The sequence below is a fragment of the Podarcis gaigeae genome (assembly GCF_964106915.1).
Source record: "Podarcis gaigeae genome assembly, chromosome: 12".
NCBI classification, from domain to species: domain Eukaryota; kingdom Metazoa; phylum Chordata; class Lepidosauria; order Squamata; family Lacertidae; genus Podarcis; species Podarcis gaigeae.
The window spans coordinates 58775841-58791117 of NC_139688.1; the positions used below are offsets into that span (position 1 = coordinate 58775841).

At 40.4% G+C, this 15277-nt stretch overlaps 1 protein-coding gene across 7 annotated transcripts in view; it reads left to right on the forward strand.

Annotated features, from left to right (window-relative positions):
- HECW1 (HECT, C2 and WW domain containing E3 ubiquitin protein ligase 1) overlaps positions 1-15277 on the forward strand; it is a 192074-nt gene that overhangs the window by 79795 nt on the left and 97002 nt on the right. For all 7 annotated transcript variants that reach the window (XM_083706240.1, XM_083706237.1, XM_083706236.1 and 4 more), the window contains one exon: positions 11034-11128. In XM_083706240.1, coding sequence (XP_083562366.1) covers positions 11034-11128 — 95 coding nt within the window. The remainder of the gene's footprint in view (positions 1-11033; positions 11129-15277) is intronic.

Sequence of the window (15277 nt, forward strand, 5' to 3'; positions counted from 1 at the left end):
TAGTAATAGAATTCTTTTTTAAAAGTCTGAGAGAACGGTCAGAAACACCAGAGGGAAGTGAAGGGAGGCTCAAATGCAAAATGTACCTGGCATGTCCTAAATAAATGAGCACTTGTAGAAATAGTTGAACAATGTGAATAAGCTGTGGGAAGTTCTGTCTTTAGAGCTGCTATGGTTAACCAGCCTCATTTCAAAGAACACAAAGGCCAGTTCACATAGGGCAAACCAACGCAGATGAGCTCCAGTACCAAGTGTTGGTTTGTATTAATGGATCATCACTGCACTAAGGTTACATATCAAATTTTCACTGTGCATAACTTACATAAAAAATGTAAGCCCACCTCTCCTTTTCAACTGCTAGCCACCAAATGTTGAGTAAGCAAGTGATAATAGGACACTGTCTTATACCAAGTCAGACCATTGCTCCATCTTGTCATTGGCATCCATCTGTCTCACAATGGACAGCATCTCCAGAGGTGAAGTCAAATTGCTTCACTAGCAGCGCTGAAATGATCTCCCCGGAGCACAAGCCTGGTCAGTGCGTATGGAGGTCCTGAGCTGTCCAGACAACAAGACCCCACTCTTGGCCTTGCAGCCCAAAGGAAAGCAGAGCAAAACGTTTGGAATCAGCTTCATTGCAGGAGTTGCCAGAAGGAGGTGTACCAGGCGCCATCTAACCATGTTAGGATCTGTGTAGGGTTTACTCCTTAGTCTTTTCTTATCCCAAAGATATCCCGCAAGGCAGTAGAGGTTTAAGATCAGAGTTTTCCTTCTCCTAGGTGGGCTACCTTTCCAGGTTGACGAGCCCCATCTGCCCCTCATTTCCCTCTACAGCACATGCTGATACCACCTTCTTCATGTTGGACCCACTATTGGTCCCATCCGTTCAGTCCACTTGAGCCTATCTTCACATGCAGGGGAAGTCCCTAAGTCACTGAGGTTTTGAGACCCATCGTCTACCATCACTTGGTCTATTATCTTCATGGACTGGTAGCAGCTCTCCAGAGTTTGTGGAAGGGGTACTTCCCAGTCCTACCTCAACATGTCAGGGAATAAACCTCAGTATGCAAAATGTTAGCTCTACCACCGAGCTCCAGTGCGAGGTTGCGTAACTCTAATTGTTGGGTTGTTTTTTTAACATTACTTTCCTCCCTGCCCCTGCAGTATGAGGCATTTCTGCTTTCTTAAGCCACCGTTTATTTCATATTATGCTGAAAATGCATGATAATTAAACAGTTTGATTGCTCCTTTTTTAAAAAAAATCAAACCCCAAGAACATGACACCATAAATAACCATTTACACAGAGACCATTTTATCACCAGACACTTATAACTAGAATGAAGAACAGGGTACATATTTTTGCAGAAAGAAAGGAGCAACCCATGCATTGCATATTATTTATTAATATAAATATAGTTCTTTTCAGAGCTAAAAACTAAAGGCTCTTGATTCTCTTCTCTATTTTGCATCTAAAATGAAAAAACCCCAAGGTGTGCTTTAGCCATTTTACTACCAAACTCTAGGATCTGTCCTAAGTGTTTTTTCTTCCCTTGAGTGCTTGAGAAACCCTGAAGTAAGATGACTTTAGACATCCTGATAGAGATTGTCCAAAACAAGTGAATTGTTCACAAAACTTACGGTAGATGAGGTATTTTGTACTACTGATGCTCAATAGGGAAGTCAGAGCATTTATGTTCTCACAAGTTAGATTCAGATAATTCTAAGAATTCATTACTGTTATTGCCACAAGAGTATTTATCTGAACAAAAAACCCCCACAATATTGGTGGCTTTTTGACCACTCCAATGCAATCAGATTTAATCAGAAGCTATAAGAATCAACAAATGACTCTATGATAAAAGACTGGAAGATGCAGTAAGTCCTGAAAAACTGCTTAGACCTCTAATTTGAATTCCCCAGCTACACAGCTCTGAAACATCTGTCTTCTCAAATGGAGCATTCCCTGTTGCCATGGAAATATTAGGCTAAAAATACCATAAGATGTGTAGTTGACATAAAAGAACTGCATGCATATTGATTCTGAATGTGGGATAAATATTCAGTGATTAATAGAGTTGGCCTCATTTTTGTGTATGTGTTTAAATTTTATTATCTGAGATTGCATAATGTTGAATTTAGTGAATGTGTCTTTTGATATGATTCATCAAGTCCAAAGCTACCCACCTATCCTGAGAAATCTATCCAATATGCTAATCAATAAAATACATCATTCTTCTAGTATTCTTCTAGTATACACAGGAGTAAAAAGATTATGCCTGGAGCCAAATTAAGACTGTCTGCATGCACTTTAAATAGACCTCTGTTATTATACTGCATGTGTCACCAGTGTGGTGCCTGCAGGTATATACATTCTCATAGAGGCTTTCCTTCCTTGGTGCCCACAGAATCCCTTCCCAGCATTGAAATCAGGCTTGAGAGAAGCATGCTATTGTAGCCAGAATATTGTTGCCATGTGTTACCAATTTGGTTGTTACTAATATGGTTGCTTGGTATGTGCTTGGCAGTGTTTTCAGTTTACAAATGTGCCCAAAGGCCCCAAAATTCAGGGCCCCTGTACTACTTACCATTGTGGGGAAGGGGTGAGGATTAATCAGGGTTTTAGCACATAAACTCTGTTTGAACCAGGGCAGAGTTGAAACTATTCCCAGTTTTTCACACAGTATTTGAAAGGACCAAAAACTCGTTCCCTTTTGGTCCTTCTTGCAAAAATGTTCATTTATTTGTTTTGGTTGCTCTGTGCTCATTTGCCCTCAGATGTCCTTTATGTAGCCCAAGCCAACCGATTGTGTTGATCAACATGATTTCATTGCCAATGTCTGGTGGCATCAACATGTCAGATATAGAGTTGTGGGATATCATTCTATTTATTTTGCAGTTCTTATTAAGATGTTATAGCCAGTGTGATGTTTTCAGAAATGGTGCCAAAGAAACAGCAACCAAACAAAACAGTGAAGCTAAACCGCATTGAAATATTCACACACAACCTGTTTTTTATTAAAATGAGAAAAAAGTTAATCTACTGAAATGCACTGTTTATTTCAACCTTTAAAATCAAAACTGGTGAAAACTCTGTACTTCCTTGGTTTCCACCTATCTGGTGCTAATGATTTGATTTATGACACACTTCTTTTAAAGCACCTTTTTAAAGGTGCTTCTTTTAAAGACATTGGAAGGCAGCCCTGTTTAGGGAAGTTTTTAATGTGTGACATTTTAATGTATTTTTAATCTTTGTTGGAGGGACGTGGGTGGCTCTGTGGGATAAACCACAGAGCCTAGGACTTGCTGATCAGAAGGTCGGCGGTTCAAATCCCCGTGACGGGGTGAGCTCCTGTTGCTCGGTCCCTTCTCCTGCCCACCTAGCAGTTCGAAAGCACGTCAAAGTGCAAGTAGATGAATAGGTACCACTCCCATGGGAAGGTAAACGGTGTTTCTGTGTGCTGCTCTGGTTCACTTAGTCATGCTGGCCACATGACCCGGAAGCTATATGCCGGCTCCCTCGGCCAATAAAGCGAGATGAGCGCCACAACCCCAGAGTCAGTCACGAGTGCACCTAATGGTCAGGGGTCCCTTTACCATTACTAATCTTTATTGGAAGCCGGCCAGAGTGGCTGGGGAGACCCAGCCAGATGGGTGGGGTACAAATAATAAATTATTATTATATTATATATTATGATTATTTCCCTAGGGGTCTCTTTTTCTTCCAGTTACAATATACATGATGAAAAACCAAATGCATCCGAGTTTATATGCTTAGAATGTGGGTTTCCAAGCTACATTATTATTGCAATACATAATATAGGTGAGTGAGTGAATGTTTATTATTATGGCAAAGAGCCAGCATACTTAATATAAGTGTGTTTTTAAGTATTGGTGAGACAGGTACTGGCCTCTGAAGTGAACTCCAGGTGGAGTTCCACACATGGTCCTTTAGATCTGAATAAATCTTAGCTCTGAAATATCCTAAGAAAATGATGAGCAGTCAGATAAGGGCAAATGGAAAGATAAATGGAAAGAAAGAAGTAATTTAATCACACAGTAGTGATCAGTGTCAGTGTCCACTGTAATTAAGGAATGTGAAACAGTAATCTGATCATACTGTATTATCACAAGGTTGAGTACAGTGCTGATTTAATTTATGGGGCCTCTATATTGGGCAGTAATCAAGCCAAAATGCAGCAATTTTTCTTTTCAATTTAATTCCCTGTTTGCAGAGATACACAAATTACTTCCCAATGGTTTTCCTGTCTTCAGTTTTTTAAAACCATTTGACCAATCAGTGTTTGCTAATAAATGCAAATGTAGCTTAATTTCCTGGTTTGACAAAATTGGTTATAAAGCAACTTTTTGTGGTTATATTTCATCTTTACATTATTTGCAAGGAAATGCTTAGCTAAGGATGAATCACCTTGTTTCGTAATTGAGCAGGCAATGTCATAAAGTAAATTTCAACCTTATTTTGATACTCTCCACTGTTCATCAAACCTTCCTTAACAGATTTGTAAGGAAACACTCAACAGTAAATATGTGGGGTATGTTTTCAGATAAAATCAGTTTTAGCTGTTCCATGAATAGAAGTTTGGGAGGATTTGATAATCCAGGATGGGAAACTGGCTTAATCTTGGCATTGCTGCTTTTTATATTGAAGATAATAAATCCACCCCTTCTAGGGAATGTTAAGCTTCTAAAGCCAAGCTAACCTTGAAGAGCAGAAAGGATTATAAAGAACAAGTGAAATTCAGAGTGAAAGGATATTTATCTTGAAGAAGAGAGCTAAAAGAAAAAGGGGTAGTACAGTGGTACTTTGGTTCCCAAACGCTGAAAACCCGGAAGTAAGTTTTCCGGTTTTCAAACATTTTCCGAAGCTAAACATCCAATGCAGCTGTCAGCTATTGTTTCCGGGGCACCTGCACCAATCAGAAGCCGTGCCTTGGTTTTCAAACATTTCGGAAGTCAAATGGACTTCCGGAACGGATTAAGTTTGAGAACCAAGGTACCACTGTATTTGGCGCTTTTGGTTTTGCTATTTTGCGCTTTTGTTTTTGAGGCTTTTTTGGTAATTTTAATAACTGGGTGGAACCCAGTTCAGCTGATTGATTGATTGATTGATTGATTGTGAGACTTCGGAAATGGATAAAAGTCCTCTCTCCAAACAATGACTATCATCAAAGCAAGTAAGAAAAAAAAATTACCATATTTTTCGCTCCATAAGACACACTTTTTTCCTCTTAAAAAGTAAGGGGAAATGTGAGTGAATGGCGCTGCACAGAGAGGTAGAGCTGTGCAGCGCCCCTTCAGCAAAGCGGGAGAAGGAACAGAGCCCCTTCTGTTCCTCCTCCGGCTTCGCAGTGACGCCCCTGTCCTGGAAGCCGGAGGAGGAACAGAAGGGACTCCCTTCTGTTCCTTCTCCAGCTTCGCTAAAGGGGCGCTGCGCAGTTCTCCCTCTCAGAGAGGGAGAACTGCCCAGCGCCCCTTCAACGACGCGCCTGTCCTGTGCGCAGCCTCTTCGTGCAGGGAAGCCTTCATCCTGCTGTCCTGAAGAGGCTTGGCGCGGTTATCCCAGAAGCCAGAACAGCCACACGGTATCCCAGAAGCCAGATCCCTCTTGCTGTTCTGGCTTCCGGGATTCAGAATAATTTTTTCTTGTTTTCCTCCTCCCAAAACTAGGTGCACCTTATGGTCTGGTGCGTCTTTTGGAGCGAAAAATACGATAATTTTTATTTTCATCATCTGCAAGACTGTCTTATTTATTTTATAGTACAGTACATTGATTATTGTTTTCATTTTATGGATCAGTGGTCTTCTTAGAGAGTAAAATTCATGTTAAATTGCTGTTTCAGGGGTTATTTTTAAAGTCTGGGATGGATTAATCCATTTGGCATTACTTTCTATGGGAAAGCGTGCCTTGGTTTTGAAATGCTTTGGTTTTGGAATGGACTTCCGGAACAGATTAAGTTTGAGAACCAAGGTACTACTGTATATGAATAGTTCTAGGAACTGATTTTACCTGAATGTGGGAATTTTTTACCTAGTGCCAAGGAAGAAGATCCCCAGTGAATCATTTTACATATTGTAGCTAGAGATCAGCCATTGTGTCCACATATGGACTTCCTGTTTTGCTTATATCTAGCAAAGAACAGCACTGGCAAAAAGGAATATATTCAGATTTGCACAGGAATGGGTCGTCATTGTGCCACCATCCATGTACGATACAGTTTCAGTAGTAAAAAAAGAAGAAGCCATATTTGCAGTGAGCCTAAAATATGAAGCTGAAACATCCCAGGCAAAGCAGTATTAAAGTGCCAACAAAACTTCTTTCACACACAGATTCCCTTCTTTTTTCCTTATTCTTTTTGCAATACTAAATGCATTGCAGGTTGTAAAATGACCTGATATCCTCTTGATATTTTAGAAATTGTTGGGTTGGCATGATAACTGATATACACACAAGTGCTTTGACATTACATCATCTCTAGGGAGCTGGATGGATTTGCTAACACAACTTCTGTCAGCACTAATGGAAAAGAGAAAATGACCTTGGTTACCTGATCTAGTGAACTCTTACTGCCAAGAGAAAAATGGCAGCCATAAATTTTCCACAAGGAATTAAGCTACTCTGGGGTTTGCAGCAAGGACTTCAGGAATGGAGGCTGGGATCAAGTTTGGTGAGCCACAATAGTGTGGCACACAGAGGAGAACTGACAACTGTGAGTGTTTGACAGTTTGAAGCCACTTGATTGGCCAAGCCTGATATGAAATACTAGGACCCGCGTCCTGAGTTTTGCTTGGCTAGCAGAGCAGTAATTTCTGCTTCCTCTTCTTCAGGTTCCTGCTCAGGCTTAGGGAACCTGAGCCAGAGAACATACTTGCTGTGTCTAGATTCAGGTATGGATTCCTTTGTCCAAACCCTTATAGTAGCCAACATTTATTTGGGACCTATAAATAGGGCACTCAGAATGAACAAAAACATACATTAGTCCTTACTTGCATTCCAGAAGTTTCTAACCAACAATGTTTTTAACTGCATATAGTTCCCTTGATTAATTTAGTGCACCCATTATCACAGGATAACTTAGCGGATTCTCTCGTTCCAGCCTTAAATCAAACCCCTGCTGTTTTATAAGAGTAGAATTATAGAACTGCAGGGTCATCTAGTTCAGTCCCCAGTAAAGCAGGAATATGGCCATCTTCTGTGAAATTTCATGTAGGCTTCGGTTTTGTTTATTTTCCCTATCTGACGCCTCTCTTTTGAGTTTTGTCTGGATTTTCTGGCTGCTTGTTTGAGCAGAAGATGTTTACACACTTTCTTTATAAGTCTTATCTTTTTTATCAGTATTCAAATGTCTCTTCAAATGTGTACACTTTATTTGTTAGTTCTGTAGCACCTCATTAGCACTTAACAGTATTGTGCCAGGATCAAAAAATTATGCCACTAGTTATTCATGCCTAATGGGAGCTGGATTTCTATTTCTGAAGTGCAAGAGCCTATACTTCAAAGCATGCGGCACCCACAAGCTCTTGGGCTTGCCTAAGGTGGCTCTTTGGATCTAGGCCCTTAAGTTATTCATTCTCGCAGTAGAAGGGCAAGAGGGAGGATTAGCAAAATCCTACCTCACAGTGGCCTGGATCCAAAGGGCTTCCTGAGGTTTGCTCAAGGGCTTATGTGTGCCTGCAGGACTTTTTACTTTAGTTATTTGATTTTACAGCAGAGTCATCTGCTAGATCTCAAAATGCTTTTTGAAGGTCCCTTTGGTTTCAAAAGAAATTTGTCACAGTGGAAAGAGAGCTGCTGTTTTAGCTATACACATGTTTGAACTTGAAATCACTTATTTGAAGAGAGGTCTTCCATGTTTACCAGGAATGCTTTGTTATGTTGGATTAACCTGGCTCTCCTGACAAAATCTAGAAAAGCAGCATCATGCAGGAACCATAAGGCTGAAATCCTAAGTGCACTTGCTTCCTAGTAAATGGGCATAGGGTCAGGCTACGAAGTTTATATTTGGGCAACATTTACTTTTTAAGTCAGAGAAGACTGTGCACAAAAATGAATCCACAGGGCTAAATTACTATTAGCTTTGTTAGGAGATATATTCTTTGGGCACAGAGAGAACTTCAGCAGGTCTATGTGTACTCATGTTGCCCTCCCTTTTCCTAAACTAAAAACCGTTCCTCATTGATGAGCTGTCCAGCCCCATGAACATTTTTGTTGTCCTTTTCTGAACCTTTTCCAGCTCTACAATACAGTGGTACCTCCGGTTGCGAACAGGATCCGTTCCGGAGGTCCGGCCGCATCCCAAGGAATTCGCAACCGGAGGACCGCTTCTGCGCATGCGCGCGACATGATTGAGCACTTCTGAAGTTTATGTATCCAGAGGGTACGACTGTATCCTTTTTGTGACATGGCAACTTGAACTGTACACAAGTATTCCAAGTGTGATGTCACCATAGATTTGTATAACAACAACACTGTGATGCTGGCAGGGTTCAAACCTTTTACTGATGATCTGTAACATGGGATTTCTGTCATGCACTGAGTCAGCGTTTTCATCACCATGACCCCATGATCCCAGTTCACCAGTTCAGACTCCATAAGCATTTTTGTGAAGGCAGGCTTACCTGCTCCATTGTGTATCACTTTTTACTAATTTATGTTGGGACCCATTAACCACATCATGCCCATTAACAAATGCTGCAGAGATCTTTGTTTACTCTTACCACTTTTGTCATCCATAAACGTGGGCACTTTACTACTCTGCCCTAACTGCAAGTCAATTATGAACAAGTTAAAAAGCACAGGACAGTTTAAAAGGACAGGAGAAACAATTGGAAGTTTACCAGTTTAATTCTTATTTCTTTATATACTCTGTATTCTTGAAAATAAATATGTTTATTAAAAATAAATGACTCCCAATAGTGATTCATTTGTTATATCCTTCCATTGTCAAAACCATATATTTATTCTTCCTGTTCTTTAAAAGATTACTTATCTATAATGGGACATTTTCTCTTATCCCACAAGTGCTAAACTTACTCAGGAGCTGTTGGTGAGGAGATATGCGCACCCAACCTAGTGATAACAGAATAAATGATGTTCCAGGTCATTTTGTGCATAAGCCTGCCGCACCCCATTCCACCCCATTCCACAGTTGAAAATGGTGCCAGTGTTGGCAGCCATGCACTTATCAAATGCACATGAAATGGTCACTGCCTGTACATCATGAAGGAACACTAAATAGCAGTGAAGTCTTCTGGTGCCGATTTGCCACAGGTGACTTTGAGTTTGTGAGCCAGTTTTTTCAAATGAAGTGCAAAGCTTTCATAAACCATATGTCAAAGCATCCTTCCAACTCTGGCTGATTGTCAGCCAGGTCACAATCAATAAAATTTTAATCATGGGTTTAAACAGAAGGTCAGAGTTCTCTCCCAAAAAGATAGAAACCAGACATAATTTGGGGTCATGTAGCAATCTCCTGCCTTGCAGATAGCTTTTTAAAAGTCCAAACTCAAAGTGAAAACTAAAACCTGTATCAAAATGGTAAAAAGAAAAGGCTAGCTAAGCCTTAACACAGCATGCTTCAAATTCTCTGTGTTCAGATTCATAGGAATGTGATTGCTTAGGCACCCTTGAGCATCCATAGTGGAACCCTTCATGCTGCAGAAAATTGTGCAGCATGTTTAGGACAGACACTCTTCATTTGGGACCTCCCAGTTACCCTAAATCAGCTAAGGATGCATCCTGGAACCTGGCATGGAAAAGCTCCGTTGCAGCAGTGGATTGCAGGGGGAAGATCAGTAGTGGAGAACAGGTGGACTTTCAGGGAAGCTTGTCCACTCTTCTTCATCTTTGCATTGAGGAGCTCCCTGATCAGCTTCCAATGAATTCCTTGGAATACAATTTGAAAATCACAATGTCTGCTGTTACTAGCAGATTACATTGTTCGCCTTACTGATATACAGCAGCATATTGCCTACTAAAGGCAGCACCAGGAAATTGAACAGTTTAGATTATTTGTCTTCAAGGCATCTGGTGGTTATGCAAGCAATTAACAATGCAATCCTATCCATGTCTACTCAGAAGTAAGCCCCACTGAGTTCATTGGGACTGAGATAAGTGTGTATGATTACATCCTAAAGGGATTTATTTGAGCCTGTAGAGAGGAGTATTTACAAACTTTATTCCATTCCTGGTGCTCCGTATTACTGTTCAGGTAGAAAGAGTGCAAGTAAAAACTCAGTAATTTAGAGAGATCAGTCTCATCCCTTTATTGTTTGTGATGCAGTTATTTTGATATCATCAGACTTTTATGATACATGGCAAATGAGTAAAAGGTTTGGCTGCTGAGCTGTTAAAATTCCTGCAGAGAAAATTGCTGAATAAAAATTCAATCTGAGCTTGCAGTTCAGCTGCTGCGATCACCCAACTTGATTGCATTCCAGAATAGACATGTACAAGTCATGCTCACAGTAGGATTGAGAGTTCTGTACCTTAACAGCCACTGTTTGACTGCTGTTTCAATAGGGCTGAGCCTAAACTTCTTACTTCGTCCTTGTGTTCTTTCTCAACTGCATTGAAAAGTGCCTCTCACTTTGAACTAATTTTCACAACTAAGTTACAGCCATTTAAGCCTATTGGCTGTGATGGCATACATTATTTTGTCCATGATGTTATGTCTTCAACACTTGAACGTGCAATGTCAAATTTGTGGGCCAATTAGTCTGATAAATATAAGAACAAAAAAAGAAGGAAAATGATTATGAGAAGCAATAGCTCATGGAATAAAGGGATGTTGACAATAATGTGGATGTTTGGTGGGGTGGGCATTTTTTGGCAGTCTGTGTCACATGCACTAGCTTCTAAGCAAAATTGCACAAGGTCCAGAAGAGCTCTCTCATTTTATGGCAAGGAGAAGCACTGCAATCTCAGAATAAAATTTTCTGCCCTATGATTGACTATACCTAATAGATGAAGACCAATAGCTACTTGTTGTTAATCCACAATGACTTTTTCTTTTAGCTGAAACAAAGATCTGCTTCAAATACTACCATGGAGTGAGTGGGGCACTGCGTGCAACAACCCCCAGTGTGACAGTGAAGAATAATGCAGCTCCTGTAAGTTATGCTTGCTTCTTTACAGTGCTCATCAAGTAACTTTGTGTTGCCTTTTGACTTTGTCTTAAGCCCCCCTACTTTGTTTTCAGTTCTAGCTGTGAGGTTGCAACACCTTTCAAAGAGGAACAAAGTGTTTGCTTTTAAGAGCGAAGAATCACATGGATCAGGACTCTGTATGATCAGGTCTCATGCAGTGGATTCTGCTCACACTGGGAGCTCCTCCACCACATTATTTTAGTGCCACTCACAGCTGAATGAACCTGGGGCACGAAAATCACATTGCAGGAAGGCAGTAGGTAGTGAGGAAGAGACGCCCTACCCCCTCTGAAATAAAATCACTTCCTTTTCAGATATGTACATCTAAACATTCTGGGTAAATCAGGATCATTGGCTTTTTAAAATCATAAACAGTTTTTAATGATGAATGTAGATTTTGCTAGGTTCAACCAAGGTCCTACATTGGTTTATGCCAGCTCAGAGAGTTAGTTTTTATTTCAATATGACATCTCAACTGCATACATAAGTGCTCTCAGAAACTGTGGCACTTGGAATGGAATATACAAAGCAGATAACAAAGAAGTAACTGGTGTGTGCGTGTATACACACACACACACACACACACTTGTTCCTATGAGCATAGAGAATATCATTATAAAGGCCATTTGTTTGTTAATGGCTTTGATGCACACATGATATCTCTTAGCCGTTGTACTGCTCAGATCATGTCTCCTGTTATGACCATATAATAGAAGCACTAATAGCTTGTACATAATAACACTGTAATCTAACAAATTATATAGAGATATGTGATTGCAAAGTACATCCATAAACTTGCATGCTTCAGTGGCTCTTCTGAGCTTATTACACACGTCAGGTAACAAATTCCCTTGTTTAGACAGCACTGGTCACTTGCAAAAGCACCACAGATCTTAATATGGTTCTACTTTAATGGCTGGGGAGAAAATCAAGGCAAGATGAATGACTTACTAAATGATAAGGGTACGGGATTGATTGTCACAAGGCTTTTAAAGGGCTGAGAAACAGGTGAGCTCACTTCTTGGGCTAAAATGAGGAAGGAAGAGAAGGGCTGTCCACCCTCCCCAATGTACATTTCCTGCAGCCTTAGAAGGCCCATTATCTGAACAGGATTTCATTTTCTAGGTTACTGCCTAATGACCTCATCACTCAACAGCCATTTTACAAGTTCAAATGTCTAGCAACAATCTGGGTTTTTCCTCCCTGGGGTATTTCCTCCCTCCAGCTATTTACCTGCATGCATCTGCATGATCTGTTCTTCTTCTTTTTTTTCATTGGAATTTTATTAAGTTTTTCAATAGTTATATAAAAGCAAAATAAAACAATAATAAAACACAGACAAAAGAAAAACGAAACAAAAAAGAACAGGTATAATTTCATTCCCTTTTTTTCTTATACCTTACTTTCTCGACTTCCCCATACCTCCCCTCTCTGTATTCCAGTTTCTATTATATTAATTCAGCAAATCCTTCCCCTTAATTTCATTTAAATTTTTAACCCTTCTTTTCTTATTACTTATCCAATTCGGCTGGAAACCACACAATTTCTAAACCAGCGCCATTCTAACACTCATTAATTTTGCAATATTTCTTAAGATAGTCCTTAAATTTCTTCCAATCTTCTTCCGCTGTCTCTCTCCCCTGGTCTCGGATTCTGCCCGTCATTTCTGCCAGTCCCATATAATCTATCACCTTCATCTGCCATTCTTCCAAGGTGGGTAGATCTTGTGTCTTCCAGACTTCCGGTCAGCGCCATCGTCTAATGGCGGATTTCCCTCGGAGCTCCCGAGGGAGATCTGCTTTGTAGGTTCGGGTCCCGCAGCTACGGCAAAGCGGGGACCCCGAAAAATTACAGGCACGAAGCCTGTAAGCCGGAGACTCGGTGGGCACCTTTGCATCCCCCGAAGCCGTGAAGGAGTCTTTTTAAAGGCTTCGGAACGGCAGCGGGTGAGTGGCGCGGTGCTGAGAGTCGCTTGTACCCAGCCTGCGAAGCGAAGCCGCGTCGCCATTGACAGAGAACGCTGATTTATTCCTTCAATTTGGGAGCAAAGAAAACTACTACCCGTGAGTAGGATAAAGATCCAAGAACCAATTTGGGACTTAAATTTTTGAATTTGGAAACCGAGACGGGAAAGGACCAAAAAGGAAGTCTGCCTTTCCGCTCTGCAGCAACATCAAAGCAAAGAACTGGTAAGCCTTAACTTTGAAGTTTCTTTTGGAATAAGCGATCCACCGTTTAAGAAACTGAGACCCTCCCCCCGCGGGCAGGAGTGGGGGGAAAGGAAGAAATTGAGATTAAATTGCCTGCTTTTAAAAAGGAGTATATTTATACCGCTGTACCTTGACTCTGGGACGGACTGCCGGAGAAGGGAAGCCGGCTGTAGGCTGTCAAGTGTTGAAGTAACAAAGTAACGATAGACTTTTGCTACTGAATTTGGAAAGATACACTTTCCCTGGGACTATATGACTTTGTTTCAATCTTGTGGAGACTAATATTGTGAGCCTATGCAAAACTGGGAAGTGTGTGGGACTATCTTTTTATATAAGAATACCTCCATTTTAAAACTATATAGACAACAACAGATTTTTCGCCCCCTTGAGGAGAACTGGTTAGTTTCAGCAACAAGTGAAGTTTAGCTTGCTGAATTGCTGGGAAAAGAGGACTTGGAATGTGGGAATGACCTTGACTGCAAGATAGTGTTATGGCAAATGATCAAGACAAAGGAGAGTCACAGGAAAAAACCTTGAGATCTGGCAGACAATATAAAACTGACTCTTTTACGAAAAGAAGGGCCTCTACATCTGGTCCTTCTGGAACAGGTGCTACAAAAGCCATGTCTGAGGATGCACTTTCAAAATTTTTGGGTAAAATTAATGAATCTTTGGACCAGCTAAAAAAGCAAGGCGCAGAAACAAGTAAACAAGTTGCTGAAACAAACAAGACAATTGCAGAGATCTCAGGGAAAATTGATTTAAATACCAAAAGTATAATTGATCTAGGAAATAAAGTGAACATTAATACAGAATCTATTGGGAAATTATTAGAGGAAACATCCAGTACTCGAAAGATTGCTGAGGAGGCGAAAGAGATTGCAATTGCTACTGACGAAAAATTTCCACCGGTCATTAGGAAATTAGGAGAACATGATTTGGCATTGTCTATGATTGAAATGCAGAGGAAGGAGAGGAATCTTAGGATCTGGGCAATACCTGAGAGTGAAGGAGACAACCTGGTGGAATTTCTAACAAAAGAGTTTTCGGATTTTTGGAAACAGGAATTGGAGCAGGAAGAATTTAAGATAGAGAGTGCTTTTAGATTGAGTGCAAAACAAAGGAAGAACAAGGTAAGAGACTGTTTGGTAACATTAAGGTCAAGAGAAGAGAGAGATAAAATTTTAAATCTGCACTACCAAAGAACTTTGCGAATTGAATACTCCTTCGTGGAAATCTTTAAAGATATCCCGAAACATATTTTGGATGCAAGAAGTCAGTACAAAGATCTAGTGGTACTACTGAAGAAGAACAGTGTACCTTTCAGGTGGGAATACCCCCAAGGCCTATCTTTCAAGTACAAGGGGGGGGAAAGGAAAATAAAGACCGTGGAGGAGAAAGATAAGTTCCTAGAACAACACGAAGAAGATCTCTATAAAGGGGCAGAATCTGGACAAGACTATCCAGGAGGAGGAATTTTGGACAAAGACAAGCTACAATACAAAAAGACACCACCGGCGGAAGAAGAAGATCTACTTGGAGCAGTAGGAGGAGAAGATAAATAAACCCCATCATGGCTTTGCAACTATTGAGTTGGAATTCTAATGGTTTGAATATTCCCCGAAAGAGAAAAAGTGTTTTTCACATATTAAAGAAAGAGCAATTGGACTTGATTTGTTTACAAGAGACACATGTGACGAGATCACATAGGAAATTACTTATTAATAAAAGACTAGGTCAATAATTTATTTCATCAGACAAAGTTAAAAAAAGAGGTGTGGTGATTTATGCAAAGGAAAAATGGCAACCGAAATTAGTCTTTAAAGATGACCAAGGAAGGTATTTGGCAATTGAAATTCAAGTTCAAGGAGAGAAATTTTTGATCGTGGGAATCTATGCACCA